Source organism: Cherax quadricarinatus, chromosome 32 (genome assembly GCF_038502225.1).
Source record: "Cherax quadricarinatus isolate ZL_2023a chromosome 32, ASM3850222v1, whole genome shotgun sequence".
NCBI lineage: Eukaryota > Metazoa > Arthropoda > Malacostraca > Decapoda > Parastacidae > Cherax > Cherax quadricarinatus.
Genome location: NC_091323.1, coordinates 23,970,474 through 23,990,805, shown reverse-complemented (window position 1 = coordinate 23,990,805; position 20,332 = coordinate 23,970,474). Strand labels below are relative to the sequence as shown.

Below are 20,332 nucleotides of genomic sequence, written 5' to 3'. Positions count from 1 at the left end.
CAACGGTGGTGGGGGGGTAGGGATTTAATAGTTGGTGAGGCCATGTTGAGGTTATTAATGACAGTGAGGGATCCGTCGTGTGTTAAATTGCGGGTCCTCGAAGGAGTGGAAGGTAGGTCAGTGGTGGCTGCTGTTGAAGGGGCATACCCTATGTATGCGTGGAACGAAATATGGACGCGTCTAAAACAATTACGTGTAAAACCGGGTGTTCGGGAGGTAATGTTTAGATTTTTACATGGGATTTTGCCGTCTGGGGTTGTCCTATTCAATAGGAGGATAAGGGAGGGAGGGGAATGTAGAGCGTGTGGAAGCATGGAGACAATTTTGCATGCGGTATATTTTTGTGACTGTATAGAAGTGGTGCGGGTCTGGTTAGGAAAGGTGTTCAGGTTAGTGGGTGGGGGAGGATTGCAGGTGTTGCGGGCTTTAAGTTTGGATATAGGAGGGGTGAGTAAGATGGTGGAGAATGCAGTGGCGTATTTGGTCACGGATTTTATATATACGTCATGGGCCATGAGGGAGGTGGGCGTGGATGAGAGGATAAAGGTGTTAGCTGCGACATTTTACAGAACTAAGTGTCGTAATAGGGAATTTATGTAGGGAATTGGGAGAATGCGTTTACTGAGGGCTATCGGAGTTTTAGGTTGAGGGATTTATGGGATTTAAGTGCAATGTAAGGGGTCGCGGCGGGCTGGCTTCCCGATGAGGACAGTGTGAAAGGGTTTAGTGCGGAAGAGAATGAATATAGTACTGAGACATAAGTGCCTTTGACTGTATGATGAGCGGGTTGTGTGTTGTGAACGATACACGTTCTACAATTTAATTATTAATTATGCTAATGACAAAGGACGACAGACGTCGTAATGTGATGGAATATTATATATCTGCAACGAAATTATTGGTATGTGTGTAATGAAATGACAAAATGGGGGCACTGTGTGAATGCGAAATATATATATACACATGAAGTATTGCGTGTGGTAGGAAGCTTCAGTATTTATCGACGTGTGAAGGTGATGCACTGTTATGTTTTGTGATAACAGACTTACATCTTAGTAGTGGTTTTAATGATATGGGTGAAATATTTTTAGAAAGCTTGACTTATCCTGTTTTCTTAATACATATTGTTTTTTCATGGGAGCTCAATAGAGCCCGTAGGTTTAGGTTACCATTGAATTGATATATATTATAGGGTAATTGATGGATGACATAGGATTAGGTATTTGTGTTTTCACTGGTTGTGTTGTAAAGTGTATGTAACATATGTATATATTTATACCTTCCTCGAGAAGGTGATATGTTTGGGTGTTTAGTAGATATACGTTGTACATGAATCATGTAGAATTGAATTTTATATTATCTCAATACATTGAGTGATACTGAACGTATCATGTTGTTCAATATGGAATAATGAAAGTATTTCATACAATATACAGTTACATATAAAGATTGTTACGTGTCAGGCGGCTTGACACGCAAGAAGGGGGGGGGGGTAGTGTTTTTAGAATGTAAGGTGTACATTCCGTGGCAGAATGTACAATCAGGAATTAGATGTACTTGCCAAGGAGTCTTTAGGTTAGATTTAGTGTTCCAGACATAATGTCATTACTTCAAGGATTGGAATGGTCATTGTTTACTGTACAGATTTGTCTTTCAGATGTAATATGTTAATTGGAAAGTACATGTACTATGCAGAATTTTTCATCACTGTTTTCACTATGTAATTTGTCGTTTATTTTTATGTACTATGTATGTCTTTTCAATAAAATATAAAAAAAAAAAAAAAAAAATCAATAGATTAACCAACATGACCTATAAGCCAACACAAGCTTTAACCAATAGATTTACCAACACATACTATAATCTAAAGATATACCAACACGAACTACAGTGGACTACGTGCGGTCTGATTGATCAGGTCATCGACCAGGAGGCATGGTCTGGGACCTGACCACGCGGCCAATGACTTCCAGAATTTATTACAGATATATATCAAAACAAGAAAACTGCATTAAAATTACTCAAGAGAAATTCGGAAAGTTTGACCAAGGCGATGGCTCAGCCAATAAGAGGAGGCAGAAGCAGAAGCAACACTCACGAGCAAAATAATGTTGGTGATATATACCAAACAATGTGAGAGAAAATATTCCGAGGCTCATCCTTCTCACTTCGAGGATCATTTATTACACGTATGAAGTAAACATTTTTTTTGGTGTGTTCCTCAAGATCGCTGTGATTACATTCTTTCTTCGTCAGTCTTCACGCAAGATTCTCAGTTCAATTTGTAGTTTGTAATTTTATATTTTGCCGGTCATACGTGCTGCACGTTTTGTTTATAGTCATTACGGGTTATTTTTTTTATATTTTTCAGGTCACATGTTGAAGTCACACTTGTGCTCAAGTCATAGTTGTTCGTGTCACACCTCGTTAAGGTCACACTTATGTTCGGGGTCCCACTCATGTTCAGGTCACACATATCTGGCTTTCACAACAGTAAATTATGTGTTGGAAAAAATAACCACTTCTCTTGTTTTATTGTGTAATTTGATGCGTGTCTGTGTATTTCCAAACGGCTTGTTCAACGGGCAATTATGTTCACATCAGGTGCGCATCCGGTCTACCTGATACGGAATATTCCCGCACACTTTTAATACTGAAGATTAACATGAACTCATTCATCGCGATGAAGCAGGATATACACACCCAGGAGATATTTCTCAGTGTATATACACTGAGAGTTTACTTTAATACAAATTTTTAGGGATTAAAGTATTCTTGGTTTGTGGTGAACAGGTTACACACTCTCTTAATAACCCTTGTGTAATCGACAGGCTTTAAACCCCATTAACTTACCATCCAAGTAGGTGGTGTTTTGTTCGTCAGGAAAGAGGACTGTGTCTGTTGGCGAAGGTCTTAGTCAGATGATGGCCACTAAGCATCTGTTGGCCTGCTCCAGCTCGACTTTCACCCACTCCCTCCCCCCATTTAAAAACATGAAAGATCACTACATAGTACCATTGACTCACATTATTATTATTATATACTGCTTTTATGACCTGTGGCACTAATTCATTAATGGAAATGTAAGTTTAAATATAAGTGGAATTAGAAACTTTGCAGAGATGGTGAACGAGTTAGATCTGCGGAGCAGTTAGAGGCGCGTGGGTAGTGATGTGAATGTCCGGAGAGTGTTGCGTGAGGGAGAGGGTTGGGACCCGTTAGGACGGTTAGGTGATGGGGCCCGTTAGTAGGTGATATGACCTGCTAGAAAACGCAGGGGCAATTGCAAGTAGATGGGAGATAGGACTCGTTACATCATAGAGCCTTGATAAAGACATTTGACCCCGTTAAAAGATGTTGAGCAGGTTAATAATAATATATCTAGAGAGAAGCGCGTCATACAGTCGTCATACATACGGAGTCATACAGTCGCTGTATGACCTACGGAGGTCATACAGCGACTGGTAAATGAGAGATATTCAAGTTTGATCCAAGGAAGGGGAAAGGTGAGGGCACGTTTGAAGAGGCTGTGATTCATTAGGTCATGGGGCCCGTTAGAAAGTGATGCGTCACGCTAGAAGTTGGTGCTCTCTTAGAAGGTGATAAACCGTAAAAAGTGCACCCATTAATCCAGTCTGATTATATATATATATATATATATCTATATATATATCTATATATATATATATATATATATATATATATATATATATATATATATAATATATATACACAACACACACACACACACACACACACACACACACACACACACACACACACACACACACACACACACACACACACACACAATACGATATCTTATACTGGTTTGAAGTTTCTTTTCTGCTAGAACGTCTTGGTTGAAGATTCCTAATTCTGTTTTAATGAACCTAATTATAAAATTTTACCTATTTTTTGGCATCCAGTAGCAGCCTAGAATCTACTAACCTGATCCAACAGTCATTAAATATACAAATTTTATGGCGTGATCTTAAAAGTGCTTACTGGGTAGACTGGTAAGTTGATCAAATTACCAAACGCTCCAATGAGCAGTCTCGGATGATAAAGACCCGAGCTTGGGAAGAAATAACATTTCTTCTGAGAAGCAGTGTATCCTTCATACATCATGCACGTAGTTATTGCCAGCCCAGAGACTACTATATTAACCTAGCCACCGTCTCCCATCCCTTCCCTACTGCCCCCCTAGAAGGTCACACTTACAGCATAAACTACTTAAGCTTGTTAAGCAATATTAATTACTAATAACACTTGACCTCATTGTTGGAGCGACCTGTATACGAGGTGTATCACTTCTCAGTGTATTTTCCCAGGCTCTCGCCAACATGCTAATGACGTTTGCCAAAGTTGACAAGCCTTCGTTAATGAGTCCCAAGGAAATGGCGAAATTAATAATATAATATATATACATACTTCACACGAAGCACGGCTGTTAATAATGCAGTGTTTGCATTATTAAAAATTACCCATCTGTGCCTATATTATTAAAATTATAATTTTCTTTTTATATCAAGACATTTTGAAAGCCAGCTATTGTAAGTTATTGTGGGTCCTGCACCGTTTTCAACTGCTTATCTCTGCCTCTCCCTCTGTCTTCGTCTTAAAATGAAATAAGAGGATCAGGTATAATCTATTACAATCCTCGTTACTCTTGAACTTATGTTTGTTTGGCTTACGTTACGACGGCGTTGTATTATATTAACTAATCTCAGCCCAAAAATGGTAACCATAATTTATCCTCAAATTATTTTCTAATTACAGTTAACACTTTAATTACTATTCTGATTCAAAGTGATCCAGCACCACCAACTTCAATATGTACTCGATTTATAGAAGAAATTTATATACAGTTAATTAATGTAGTTCATATTTACTATGATTGCAGATCTTGTCTTTAATCTTTTAAATGTGTATATTATAAATAAAACCAAAACATGTATTTCATATTCCAAATAACATTTACTCTTAAACATAAAGCATAGTTAATTTTTTATTATGATTAACATCGAACATGTATATAAATTTGTTTGGTCATTCAGCAACTGCATTGAAGGACAGCACAATGAAAAGGTTTTCAGTTTTGGCTGCTAAAGTGTTATCTCATACCTTCCTTGGTAAGCAATGATCCCTGCCAGGCGTGATGCACGGAGTTAGGAGATTTCAACTCTCCCACAGGTAGTGAACCCGAGGACCATATGTAGTACCCTAATATCACTCAGACCACCGAGTTCAACGCCGGTGAGCCAGTGGTTGCTTTGTATGGCCCGCCAGAACAAACAGTAAGTACCACCACACCACAGTAACTACCACTAGACTAATCAGTAACTATTATTAAACCGGTTAATAACTACCGCCAACAACTCAGTAATTATCAACAAACCACTCATTAACTACCGCTAGATCACTCATTAGTTGCTGCAGTAACCTCAGTACTACTCATGTAACACATTCTCTTCTACACGTTCAAAAAATTTCTCATTGGATTTTATGTATCAATCCTTGTAGGGCGTGTCGTGTAGGTATCGCTGATGACGGGGCATAAGTCTGCGAGTGAAGCATTCATTGACAGGTGTTAATATTATTAGATTCATAGGGAAGAGCTAACCCCGAAGGGAACAGCTGCTAATAAAGGTAAGAATTTCTTATCGTAACAGTATTGTACAAGGGCCATCCTCCAACTTCAATCGCGAGTATAGGAATACCAACTCTCTAAGACACTCTTTGTCTCGCACTGCTAGACGTAAGGGCTGCCCTGTGTTATTTTGTTATTGGTTATTGACTATACATAACTTATACCTAAATAACTAATATTTATTTTTTGTAGATGTTTAGATCGATCACAAATCAACGAACTGTTATGGACGTGACACAAGCAAATATATTTAGAGGACAGACTGTGTAACGCTATCTTGAGAAGATTCAGGGAGGGAGCGCCAAGTGGGGCCTTGGAGGGGATGACTCCCCCCCCCCCCCGCAATTTCCTCACCCCAAAAAATCCATTTAGACAACCACCCTAAGTCTCCAGTATATAGAAATTCTGGCGCCGCCCCTGAGAGGAGTTTTAATAATGTATTGAAACTTTGTGTATAAGTAAAATAAGGTCATTATTTTCTAGTAGATGAAGTCATGTAACCTTCAACCAATTGTAGAACCAAAAAGCAGAAGTCAGTCTTTTTTGAACTCTTACGTCAGGCCCAAGAAATTTCCTGCCATCCTGCCGTACCCTCCCGACGCCCACGTAGTGAGACAAGCCTTGGGAATCCTCAGTGAAAGGCTTACCACAACCACCACCTTAACCTTCAACATTGTCTGCTTTTTTAACATTCCTCGGGTTCGTATGTAAATATGTGTGTGTGTGTACTCACCTAATTGTGGTTGCAGGGGTCGAGACTCAGCTCCTGGCCCCGCCTCTTCACTGATCGCTACTAGGTCGTCTCTCTCTGCTTCCTGAGCTTTGTCATACCTCGTCTTAAAGCTGTGTATGGTTCCTGCCTCCACTATGTCACTTGCTAGGCTATTCCACTGCCTGACGACTCTATGACTTAAGAAATATTTCTTAACATCCCTGTGACTCGTCTGAGTCTTCAACTTCCAATTGTGACCCCTTGTTTCTGTGTCCTCTATCTGGAACATCCTGTCTCTGTCCACCTTGTCTATTCCCCGCAGTATCTTGTATGTCGTTATCATGTCTCCCCTGACCCTTCTGTCCTCCAGTGTTGTCAGTCCGATTTCCCTCAACCTTTCATCGTAGGACATTCCCCTGAGCTCTGAAACTAGCCTTGTTGCAAACCTCTGTACTTTCTCTAACTTTGGCTTGCTTGACAAGGTGTGGGTTCCAAACTGGTGCTGCATGGGCCTAACGTACACAGTGTACAGTGTCTTGAACGATTCCTTATTAAGGTATCGGAACGCTATTCTCAGGTTTGCCAGGCGCCCATATGCTGCAGCACTTATCTGGTTGATGCGTACCTCCGGAGACGTGCTCGGTGTTATGGTCACCCATTGATCTTTCTCCTTGAGTGAGGTTTGTAGTCGTTGTCCACCTATCCTATACTCTGTCTGGGGTCTTCTTTGCCCTTCCCCAATCTTCATGACTTTGCATTTGGCAGGGTTGAATTCGAGAAGCCAGTTGCTGTACCACGTATCCAGCCTGTCCAGGTCTCTTTGTAGTCCTGCCTGATCCTCATCCGATTTAATTCTTCTCATCAACTTCACATCATCTGCGAATAGGGACACCTCTGAGTACTAATCTAGTTGCATACTTTTTTAACCTTTTCGAGTTTCTGCATATGCTTGACCAGATGTTGGGTTCCATCCCGGGACCGTGTATTCACTGATTTATTATTATTATTATTATAATCAAGGGGGAAGCGCTAAACCCGGAGGATTATACAGCGCCTGGGGAAGGGGATGTGGAAGGCATTCAGGCTTAATTCGGGGAACTGGAGCACAGATACAATTCCCTAAATCAAGAGTCCCTCACCAACATCAAGGAACCTTCCTTGAGGGGTTCACTGATTTAGCATATGTCCACATAAAATCCTGATAATTTCCTTGTTCAGTTCCTGAATAATGTTCTGAGGTATGATAATTTTGTATATACTGCTGACATTTTATTGTTTAAGGGCAATTCTGACTTTATGTTTGGTCTCATATTAGTTCCAGGTTCTTTTCTCTCTCTGATATATTGCAGCTTTTCTCTGCGTCTTGTCTGCTCTTACCTTTCTCAGATCGCATCATGTGTATTTTTTTTCTATTGAACTCAAGAAACCACTTGCTTTTTTTCGCATCTGCAGTGTGAGATCTCCCAGAAGCTTACCATGGTCCGTTCTTGTTCTTATTCTCATTATAGTTTTACATCAGCAAACAAAGACACAAAATACTCATTCCCTTCTGTTAGGTCGCTGACGAATATTAGGAATAGTATCAATTCTTGCGGAGCCCCACTCATTACTCTTTTCCATGCTGATGCCTCATTCCTTACTGTTTGCCTTCTGTCTTTCAGATGTTTCCTGAGTCATTGGAGTACATTGCCTTTAAACCCAGCCTGTTATTCTTATTACTGAAGTAATCTCTAGTGTGGTACTGTATTAAGAAAGTACAATCCACCCAGCCTTGTCTTTCATCTTTGAATGCCGCAAGACTCCAGCAACTTAGTAGGACAGGATTTGCCAGCTTTAAGTCTGTGCGGCTTTCTCTAAAAAAATATTTCCAAGTGTGTGTACTCACCTGTATGTAGTTGCAGGGGTCGATTTAGAGCTCCTGGCCCCGCCTTGTGTGTGTGGGGTTGTGTTTGTGTTTGTTGTATTATGTGCATGCATGTGTGTGAGCGTGCATGTCTGTATGTGTGTATATCGTATTCTACAAAACTTTGTAGGAAATATTTTAATCATCAGGTCGTGCGAGGAAAAAAATGCCCACACCCTTCCAATAAGATAATTTATGAGGAATCCTCATCTCTACTGACTCCCTTTCCTCCCCATCGCCCTTGACATTTATGACTATCTCACGTGGAAATGTTCCTTTCACATTAACCCCAGACAAAACCCTTCCACACGAAGCTCCTCTTTCTGAGAACATTGTTGCGTAGCTCCTTCCATGAGAGGGCGAGCACGGAAACCTGATGGTCATTTCTTTTTTTTTTTCTCTTACAATTCCCGGCTAATAATTCCTTTTTACAGCTAAACACCATGCGCGTACTCGGTTATTTGTATGTGTAGGGATCGAGTCTCAGTTCCTGACCGTGCCTTTTAAACATATTTTGACCTACATTATTGATTTATGGCTTCTTAGACGTCATCATAAGTACTTTTGAACCGGTATATTAAATTTGCTGCTACCACTTTCTCGCCTAATTCATTCAGTTTTTCAACTACCCTTAGACTAAAGAAATGTGTCGTAGTACCCCACTGACTCATCTATCTTTCTGTTTCCACCTGTGTCTGGTTCTCTAACAGTTTATCACTATATACTTTATCAATTCCACCTAAAATTGTGTATGTCATAATCAAGTCTCCCGAAGCTCTCCCTTCTGCTATCTTCGTCATTTTCAGTTCCTTAAATCTCTTCCCATAATGCATGCTTATTGGCTTATCTCTTTCAATCTTGGTGTATCCTTTGCATGTTGACTGAGAAACTTCTTCACTGTTACCTATAGGAGTTTTTGTCTCCATGTTTCTACGTTTCCTTTGGATGGGAGAGAAGAGGACATTAGGGGGCAATTTCACCCACTCAGTTACCTTATAGTTAAAATCTTCTAGTATCTGTAGTTCAGCTCTGATTCTTCTTGTTCGCACTGTGATGGTGTTATTGTATTTATTAGTTAGGCCTTTATTCTTTGATGGAGAGGGAAGGGGTTATTTACCACTGCCACTATCACGTTTGTCTCAGACATTATGGTACCTGCTGTCAAATCTGTTGATGCCCTTCTGTCCAGGTTTCCCAATTCTTCAACTTTCCACTGGTTTCTGATCATTAGTTTTCATTTGCTTTCTTATTATTTGGTACCACCCTGGGATTTCTGCACCTGTTAGCTTCATCTAAGTAATTGCTAGGATTTCAGCGCTTTCCTCTGCTAACAGTTCTTTCAGATTTACTTTTTTCTTGACTTCGTCTATATACGAGTACTTCACTCTTGATTCTTCTGTATATCACTATTTGGTGGGCATTCTGTTGTCTTGCTACATACTGAGGAGTCTCAGTGAAGATTTTGGGGTTCACTGAGAACGCTGGTAAAGTTTGGGGCTATGCAGGTTTTGTGGCTTTTTGTGAACATAATAACGGTCTAGGACCCACCTCATCTCCTTGTATTGCAAGTCAACCCCCTTTTCCCCCGCCTTCAAGGGAAGTGCAGTGATGCTGGCAAGGGGCTTTTGATCTAAGAAATTGGAACTATCCTTCTCTTCCTTGGATCGAACTTGAATACCTCCCATTCCCTGGAGCGCTATATGACCCTTACAAGTTCAACACTTTCCCCTGATCAAAATAAAATCCACTCCTTCACATGGTGAGGGAACGAGGTACTTCTTGTTTCACACTTATATTTCATCTCAAGTAGACGGGTATGGGTGGAGCAACTTCACAGTGTGATAGGCTGGGGTCGTATAGGTCATGAATTATTAGTCATGAGACGTGTTGTAGAGCTTGTGGCACGTCTCTGACTGGTTACCAGAGTAGTCTTTATCACTCTCGTTGTCTGACTTTTGACTCTTTGACCTTAAACTCAAAATATCTTATTATGTAATACCTAGTCAGCAAATCTAGTTTTAGACTTGCTTTTACGAATGCCGAGTAACGGGCCTGACGATCTAAGACATTTATGACTGTCTCTAATTCCCTAGTGGTGTTCGACAGTGCGATGATGACTGGTTATAAGGTATAAGGTCTGTCAACTGTAAATCAGAGTTTTGAATATTTTAATCCCTAAAATATGGAGTATGATCAACTCTCAGTGTATATACATTGAGGGATATACATTTCTTGGGGATAGTGATGTGTCGGAGGGGTCATTGACGCCTGGCTCGGCATTTAATGGGGCCCAGGTGGCGGACTCACCCACCTCTACAACCTAGATATCATCTTCACAAAAAACTCTCTTGACTCACTTCCGGATATCATTAGAATGAGAGATTAGCAGCATGAACTATAATGTATCAGCATTTAATGATGCACAGTAGAACTCATTGGACATGGAATTAGCTTACAAATTTTATAAGAAATGTAAATATTAGGTGTTAATAATGAAAACAGAATCAGCGTTTAATGCGTCTGCCTTACGAAGCAAGAACCACAACAGATGCTTTACAGGTCTTGTGAATATGCTGAGTTGGGGCGACCTTGAGGAAACAAGATGTCAGTGATCATGTGTCGTTCTCGAGTGTCGGATTGACTCGGGTGGACGACGAAAATATTAACTCCATCCCAGACTCGTTTCACCTGTCCTTGGTTCCTCTGCAAGCTTTGTCTTCTCTTGTTTAAATATAGTATTAGTCTTCATAGTTTGTTCCAGCTGTTGAAATAAACATGTGTAATGGTGTATCGTGAAGGAGGGAGGCCGCTTGTCCTCCAACGTGACCTTAGTGACAAAGGAATGTATCAAGTTCGTGGATGAGCTTCACTCTGGTGTGACCGGTTCCACCATTGTGAGCGATCTTTAATCAGTTTATCTGTATCGCACTGATTTCGCACTGCTAAAAGGACATCAAAGCAAACACAGATCCAGTAGATCGTTAAGCAGAATAATAATAATGAATTTGGTGATTAATGCTGTGTTAAAGGAATGAAAAACAAGCGGCATATGTAGATAAAAACACTTATGTACAGTTCAAGACATTTGTTAAGGAAATGTCTTAAACTGTTCATATGTGTCTTATCTACACCATAACCCCAGTCAAGCAGCGTATACAACCTGACAATTTTATGATTAAAATCAGCTGTGTTTGATTCAGGATACCAGGTGTTTATACACAGCTGAGTGACCTGTACGCCCTGCCTTCATACAAAACTGGGCCACACTGATGCCATGGAACTTGATCAGGGAGTCTTGATAAGTTTTGAAGTCGTTAAGAAAAGTTCTAAATGATAGTTGATGAGAAAAATGAGTATGTGTCCATGTGGTATGCGTTCATACCGCAAAAGTAAGTGAAATGACGAGTTTATAGAAATTGTGTAAGAGAGAGAAAAATGATGTGTGGTTGAGTGTTGTAGTGGTAACTGAATGGTCATAATTTTTGATAATTTTTTTTGTGAATTCGAGCTTATGTATTCTTTGTTGTGTATCTGTGTGTGTGTGTGTTTGATGTTACCAGTGTTGGGCGCTTTTGTGTGTTTCTACCACTGTTATGTTTGTTGTTGCTGGTGTTTGTTGTGAGAGTGGATGATGCAAATGCAGAGGATATACTGTAGGGCTGGTTAATGAAAGAATTAACTCACAGTACTTAAAATATAATTAAAAAAACTAAAAATTTCAGAATGAAGAGAAGAAATTCCGAGGAAGAAATGGTGACTGGTAGTGGTAGATGAAACAAAGGAGAGATTTAAGATTTTTAATATCTTGCCCAGAGGAGCGAGTGTACTCTGCAGCGTCACTCATCCTGTAACTGTGAAGGCCGACACAAAAACAGTATATTTTAGCCCAAGTACTTCACACGGCATTTACGACATCAAATCCATTCTTAACTACTTCATTATTCAGGTATAACGACTTTTGCAACATCACCTTTACAAGACAAAGACACAAAGGCAGAATAGACGCTGGACTAAGACTACGTTTCGCTTAGAGAACAAGCATTTCAAAAGCCTGAAATAGCTTTTGATTTTTTTTTATCAACCCTTCGGTATTTTAAACCATTTATACCCATAATTATTTTGATCTAATTTCAGAAGATCCTGCATACTTTTTGTAGTGTTATGAAATTACGTTGCAGTGAGCATGTATACTTCATCAATGTTAGTGGTCTTGATTTTATATTCACGGATATAATGGATGAGGGTGTTTTTCTCTCCACACACTCGACACTGTTTTTCCTCTCCTGGAGTTGCTACACCAACGTGCTTCCTATGCAGGTAACCTGAATAAATTCTGGGTAGGTAATGGTACAAATATCGACCCGAGGGTGAAGAGACACAAATGCAGTTAGTATATGAATTTTTTATTGACGGCATTTCACCCACAAAATGGGCTTTACCAAGCCTTAGATAAAGCCTACTGCGTTGTATATAATTATCCTGTATCTTCTTAAATGAATCCTGGTTACCTCCAGAGAATCTCCTGAGGCGTTCTAGCACTCGGGCTGCGGCCTGAGTACCAGGAATGACTCAGCTTGAGTTGAGTCACCGAATAATTGTTATAGGGCTGCCCCGCCATACGGCATAGTACTCCACTTGACACAAAGACGGCTCACTGTGCCTGTGACATGGGGCTGCACCCGCCATAGGTCTGTAAAAGGTACTCCACTTAACATGAATGTTCACCGTGCCCCTGCCATAGGGCTGTAAACAGTACATCACTTGTACGAACTTGACACTCCTTCGGGAGCCACTGCCGGGTCATCACATGGAGAAGACCTGGGCCAGGACCCGTCCTGGTAAACTTATATAGACATGAACATCTGCTCAGGAAGATCCTTTTGTGACTTGACAAAGCCCAATGTGTGGACGAAACCTAATCAGGAAAGGATCGCATTATACTGCATTTGTGCAGATTCTTTCATCACAACTCAAGTTACTGTGATAATAAGAATGTATCTACACAAAGGTCACTCAGTACTTTTTTATAATATTTTTGCCTTTATCATGTCCTCTACAGTGACATTTCTAGAATTTAGACTGAATAAAACTAACAGTGAATCTGAAAAACAACTAAGTGTACATTTTTGTCTAATTTACACTCTCAGATGCCAGTTTGTTGTCAACTGATTTGCTGTAAGTTGACGATATAATTTTTTAAGACGTCTGGCAAACTTTTGCTTCATACTGAAGACTAATCTAGCAAAACCACTTTCAGGATCTGGAGATTCATCAGTGGAGAGTAATAATGAAGGGGAGTTGATAAGTAGTGGATGCGAAGGAAATAATAAAGAAAAGGAGAAAAATAATGGAGAGGGAAGCAATAACAAAGGTGAGGAGAGAAATAATAAAAGCAATTGGGAGGTTAAGATGTTACTCACGAATTATAAGATACGCAGGAGAGCGTGTAAGGAATGTAGGGGGTTAAGGCCAACGAGCAGTGAGATTTTTTTTTTTATTTAACAGGCTTCGATACAGCAACATGGTTTTGCTATCCTGTTTCTGTATGATAGTTACACAGTGGAAACAAGCTTCCTATGTTTTTCTGTCGTATTCCATAACGCAGTATTGGGTTCATATATTGTGCTGAAATCTGTCATCCTGAGCTGGGAGACAACGAGGCTATCGTCGATTATTCTATTAAAGGTAGAGGTTCATTAACTACGAGAGCTTCAGAGGCTGCCTTGCAGCAGAGCTGGAGTTACTGCTGCTTGGGAATGGGAGGCTGGAAGGTGGAGGGTGAGGTTAAGCGTTGGGTGCTGAGGGCGTTCACTCGGACGGTCCGGCCAGCATCCGCACCTCTGATACCTCCCCGTCTGATAGAAACCTATTATCTATTACAAAATTAAAAACTATTAAGGAACATAGGACACTATACTGTTAATCTAAGTAGAAGTTTGTTCGTTTCTCTGTAAGATTTGTAAACACAACCTTCCACATCTGTATTCATTGTTTTCTAGGTGCTCAGTAAGTCTTTCATTTCATCTACAGCAGTTCATACCTTACTTTGCTTGATTATTGACATCACATTTGTTAATCGCCTGCCACTTAATCTGTCATTAATAATTTGTTAAGGATATGTGTGTAAGTCGCTTTCTTGGTATTGTAACACCTCCTAATATTCCTCAAGGAAGGTGTTTTGATGCCGGTGATGGAGCTCTAAATCAAGACCGCTTCTTTCCTTGGATAAAACCCGATTGCCTCTCCTCCTCTTCATTCCCAGGCGCTGACTCATACGAGTTTAGCGTTTCATAATAGTAATAATAATAATAATAATGGGACATTCCATCTGGTCTTGGTATCTTTGATGTATCAAGTTCCATCATGAGTTTCTTCGCCTCTTTATTAGTGGTTTCAGTACCAGACATTTTATCTTGGTTTACCCTCCCTTCTGTTTCTGCTTTTGGTTCTTGCTCACTTGTAAACACTATGGAATCTTGGGTGGATGTTTGGTAGTAGGTCGATAAATGGTGATACAAAGGCAGTTATAACAAGGAAACATTTTATTTATACTGTACAATAAATATAAGGTTCTTTTTCTCCTGTAAGTTTCGTTATCCCCATACAGTCTTCTGTTAAACTCGTCGTGTATGTATGTGTATGCACATGTGCGTGTGTGTATGTATACACACATGTGCGTGTGTGTATGTATACACACATGTGCGTGCGTGTATGTATACACACATGTGCGTATGTTTTATGCAAACTTCAGTGGTCCACAACATACTGTATGAGTAATGACCTCATTAGAGTGCAGAAATAAACTGCTTAACACAGTCGTTACATAATATTCATTCACTTTCTCGTCGCGTAATGGAGTAACTTTTAATGTCAGCACATGAAAGCTCAACATGTTGTTGTATTAAGAACATGGGAATATAGGAGCGTTGCAGTAGGCCTAGAAGGCCGATGCTACTTAGAAGTTTATCTCGCTCTTCTGCCAAATCTAAATTTATTCAGTTTGAATCTGCTACTGCGAGTCTTGTCTAGGTTAGATGTACTGTACTGATTGCTTTTATTGGCAAAAAAAAGGGGGGCAGTTCATTATAATTGAAATAATTATGCTAATTAAACACCTATAAGAGTCAAAACAATTGTTAAAAGCTGAAATAACGGGCGTATTAAGCTGTTAATTATGACGCGGGTGGGTAGGTAAAGAATGACTTACCTGTTATGGTGAGTGTGAGGGTGGCGGCCAGGAGGACCAGGGAGAGTACCGACCTCAACATCATCCTCATTTCCTGGAGTAACTCATGAACAGGCACCCGTTCCAGGCACTCGCCAACACTCTTCCTTCACACACACACACACACACACACATACACACTAACACACACTAACACCCTCCTCCGCGACGATGTTCTCACTTCACTCAGTCTTGCACCTGCATCATCGTCTCAGAGTACACACTCTTAACTAAAAGTTGGGTTGATGTTTTTCACTGAGTTATACGAGAACCGACAGCTTGTCAGTGAGAGTGAAGGACCAGTGTGACGTGAGGAGTTCCCGGCCTAATGTAAGACGCTGCAGGGGCGATAGAAAGAGAGATCTCGGGCCACGTCCTACGCTCACAAGACTCCGGCAATAACTGAGAGACGGCAACCCCAGAGGACACCGACACCGCGGTCGGGACGAATAGCTGCCAAGGAAGGTGGTGCTAGTGTTGAGGGTGGGGTTGAAGGTTGGGTTGAGGGTGGTGCAGGTAGAGACAGTGATGGTGTGTAGTGTAGGTAGATAGTGATGGTATTTGTGGTGCAGGTAGAGTGATGGTGTTAGTGGTGCAGGTAGAGTGATGGTGTTAGTGGTGCAGTTAGAGTGATGGTGTTAGCGGTGCAGGTAGAGTAATGGTGTTTGTGGTGCAGGTAATGGTGTTTGTGGTGCAGGTAGAGTGATGGTGTTAGTGGTGCAGGTAGAGTGGTGTAAGTGGTGCGGGCAGAGTGATGGTGTTTGTGATGCAGGTAGAGTGATGGTGTTAGTGGTGCAGGTAGGCCAGGGGTTCCCAACCTTGTCTATGCCCCGCACTCCTAGGAAATGGTTGAGTAATGTTGCACCACCTACCAAAGTAATCTCATATTTGAGGATGAAAACGTCAGATTTCTAATATTTTAATCACAGACTCAACCAAATACAGTACTGCGGGTGAACAAATTGAACTTGAGAAATAATCTTTTAATTTAGTGCATAAAATGCAAAAATAAATTGAGCAGTTAGAAAAGTTTTTGGTAAAATAAACGGAATCGTGCTTTTATTAGGACTCTGTCGCACCCCCTGAAATGACACCTCGCACTCCCTGGGAGTGCGTGCACCCTACGTCGGGAACTTCTGAGGTAGAGGGATGGTGTATTTGTGGTAGATGTAGAGTGATGGTATTTGTGGTAGATGTAGAGTGATGGTATTTGTGGTAGATGTAGAGTGATGGTATTTGTGGTAGATGTAGAGAGAGTAATGGTGTTTGTGGTAGATGTAGAGAGAATGATGGTGTGTGTGGTAGATGTAGAGAGAGTAATTTTGTTTGTGGTAGATGTAGAGAGAGTGTTGGTAAACAGAGAAATTAAAATCTAGTTCATGTACTGTTCTCACACCATATCCATCATACCTTCCATAACAATGAGACTAGGGTCAGGCCACAACAAATTCGAACCAAACAAGAAATATTCCCGTCACTTAAGTTAAGAAAGAGATATTGGGTTCAGAGGGAATTTATGAGAAGCGCTAAACACGTGTGGGTCATTCAGCATAATGAGTAGCGGATGCTTGATCCTCCAGTCACTAATAAAGTTTGCCCTTTTTTTTTAATTAACTTTGACAAGCAACTATAGTGAGAGTGACGCTTCTCTAGATACAAACCACTCAGGCGTCATCAACGTCTAAAAGTGACACAGCGTCGAGGGGTAAATTCACTGGAAGCTTCGTTTATTCGCTGTTATTATTCCTTTGAAATTATTAACTTCGCATCATTACTCTGATACATTACTAGAAGTAAAGGAAAAATTATATATATAAAATGCGCAGGATGCCTTTCTTCAGACACTTTGTAAATTTGTCTAATGATACGTTTCTCCAGCAGAGGTTAGGCGGTGCGCGCGCACGCACACACACACACACACACACACACACACACACACACACACACACACACACACACACACACACACACACACACACACACGTCAAGAAATTAGAGAAAGTGCAAAGGTTTGCGAAAAGACTAGTCCCAGAACTATGGGGATTGTCCTACAAAGAAAGGTTAAGGGAAATTGGCCTGACGACACTGGAGGACAGAAGGGTCAGGGGAGACATGATAACGGCATATAAAATACTGCGCGGAATACACAAGGTGGACAAAGACAGGATGTTTCAGAGATGGGACACAGAATCAAGGGGCCACAGTTGGAAGTTGAAGACTCAGATGAGTCAAAGGGATGTTAGGAAGTATTTCTTCAGTCATAGAGTTGTCAGGCAGTTAAATAGCCTAGAAAGTGACGTAGTGGAGGCGGGAACCATACATAGTTTTAAGACGAGGTATGATAAAGCTCATGGAGCAGAGAGAGGACTCAGTAGCAGTCAGTGAAGAGGTGGGGCCAGGAGCTATGAATCGACCCCTGTAACCACAAACAGGTGAGTACAAATAGTTGGGTATACATATACACACTGGGGTGAGTATAACACGAAGCACATCTCCTGAGGCACACATCAACCAAATAACTGCTGCAGCATATGGGCGCCTGGCAAACCTAAGAACAGCATTCCGACATCTAAATAAGGAGTCATTCAGGACTCTGTACACTGTGTACGTTAGGCCCATACTGGAGTATGCAGCGCCAGTTTGGAACCCTCACCTAGCCAAGCATATAAGGAAACTAGAGAAAGTACAAAAGTTTGCAACAAGACTAGTCCCAGAGCTAAGGGGTATGTCCTACGAGGAGAGATTAAGGGAAATCGACTTGACGACACTGGAAGACAGGAGACATAGGGGGGACATGATAACATATAAAATATTGAGAGGGATCGACAAGGTGGACAGAGACAGGATGTTCCAGAGATGGGACACAGTAACAATGGGTCACAGTTGGAAGTTGAAGACTCAGATGAACCACAGGGATGTTAGGAAGCACTTCTTCAGTCACAGAGTTGTCAGACAGTGGAATAATCTGGGTAGTGATGTACTGGAGGCAGGGTCCATACATAGCTTTAAGAATAGGTATGATAAAGCTCATGGAGTGGGAAGAGAGACCGAGTAGCGGCCAGTGAAGAGGCAGGGCCAGGAACTATGACTCGACCCCTGCAACCACAACTAGGTGAGTACTGGATGATGCACACAGGGTTGGTGGTGCACACAGGCTTGGTGGTGCACACAAGAGGTTTGGCGGTGTCTAGTTCAGGCGAATTTTAAAGATATCAGCGAGACCTGTGATCATGGATGTATTTTCTGTTAATATAAACAGGATACTGTGTGTGTGTATATGTGTGTGTGTGTGTGTGTGTGTGTGTGTGTGTGTGTGTGTGTGTGTGTGTGTGTGTGTGTGTGTGTGTGTATGTGCGCGCGCGCGTTTGTGTTACCTGTTTATGGTTACAGGGGTTAAGTCACAGCTCCTGGCCCCGCCTCTTCACTGTTCGCCACTTGGTCCACTCTCTGTTTCACGAGCTTATCATATCTCTTCTTAAAGCTGTGTATGGATCCTGCCTCCATTATATTACTCTCCAGAGTATTCCATTTTCAGACAACTCTATGTCTAAAGAAAAACTTTCTAACATCCCTGTGACTGATCTGTCCATATCCACATTGTCAATTCTTCTCAGTATTTTGTATGTCGCTACCACGTCTCCCCTATCTCTCCTGTCCTCCAGTAATGTCAGGTCGATTTCCCTTAACTTCTCGTAGGACATACACCTTACCTCCGGGACTAGTCTTGTTGCAAACCTCTGCACTTTCTCTAATTTCTTAATTGCTTAACCAGGTGTGGGTTCCATATTGGTGCTGCATACTCCAGTATGGGCCTGACGTCACGGTTTACAGAGTGTTGAACGAGTTTTTGCTAAGGTGTCGAAACGTTATTCTTCGGTTTGCCATGCGCCCATATGCTGCAGCAGTTACCTGGTTGATGTGCGCCTCAGGAGATGTGCTTGGGATTATACTCACTCCAAGATCCTTTTCCCTGAGTGAGGTTTGCAGTCTTTGCCCCCCTAGTCCGAACTCTGCGGTCTTCTTTGACCTTCCCCAATCTTCATGATTTTGCACTTGGTGAGGTTAAACTCTAGGAGCCAATTGTTGGACCAGGCTTGCAGCCTCTCCAGACCCCTTTGTAGTTCTACCTGATCTCCATCCACTTGAATTCTCCGTATTAACTTCACATCGTCTGCAAACAGGAACACCTCTGAATCTGTCTCTTCCGTTATGTCATTCACATATATCAGAAACAGCACCGACGAGCCTAGGACTGACCCTTGTGGAACCCCGCTCGTTACAGTCGCCCACTCTGACACCTCGTCACATACCATCACTCGTCGTTTCCTTTCTGTCAGGTATTCTCTGATCCATTGCAGTGCCTTTCCTATTATCCCTGCCTGCTCCTCTAGGTTTTGCACTAATCTCTTGTGTAAAACTGTGTCGAAAGCCTTCTTACAATCCAAGAAAATGCAGTCTTCCCACCCTTATTTCTCTCCTGCCTTACTTCTGTCACCTTGTCATAAAACTCCAGTAGGTTTGTGACATACGATTACCACTTCCTGAAACCGTGCTGGTTATCGTATATAAGCTCATTCCTTTCTAGGTGCTCTATTAGTCTTTTCCTGATAAACTTCTCCATGACTTTGCATACTATACATGTCAGTGACAATGATATGTAGTTTAATGATACCTGACTGTCTCCTTTCTTAAATATTGGGACTACATTTGCTGTTAGTGGCTCACACAGCGCCTCTGCTCCCTCTCATGGATTTGCTTCGTGCATTTGTAGAGAATATATTTTTGTATGTTAGGTCCAATCTTGCTGGTTCATCCTCCCCTCTCACTCTGGTAGTGTCC

General features: G+C 41.3%; 1 protein-coding gene across 4 annotated transcripts in view; it reads right to left on the bottom strand.

The window, feature by feature from the left end:
* The window catches only part of LOC128690286 (mucin-2), a 111,733-nt gene extending 95,602 nt beyond the window's left edge, over positions 1–16,131 (bottom strand). The window contains exon 1 of one of the 4 annotated variants that reach the window (XM_070090537.1): positions 15,476–16,131. In XM_070090537.1, the coding sequence (XP_069946638.1) occupies positions 15,476–15,545 (70 nt within the window). In that variant the 5' untranslated portion in view covers positions 15,546–16,131. The remainder of the gene's footprint in view (positions 1–15,475) is intronic. The other 3 variants (XM_070090538.1, XM_070090539.1, XM_053778893.2) reach the window with 3 other exon arrangements.
* Positions 16,132–20,332: the final 4,201 nt, after the last annotated feature.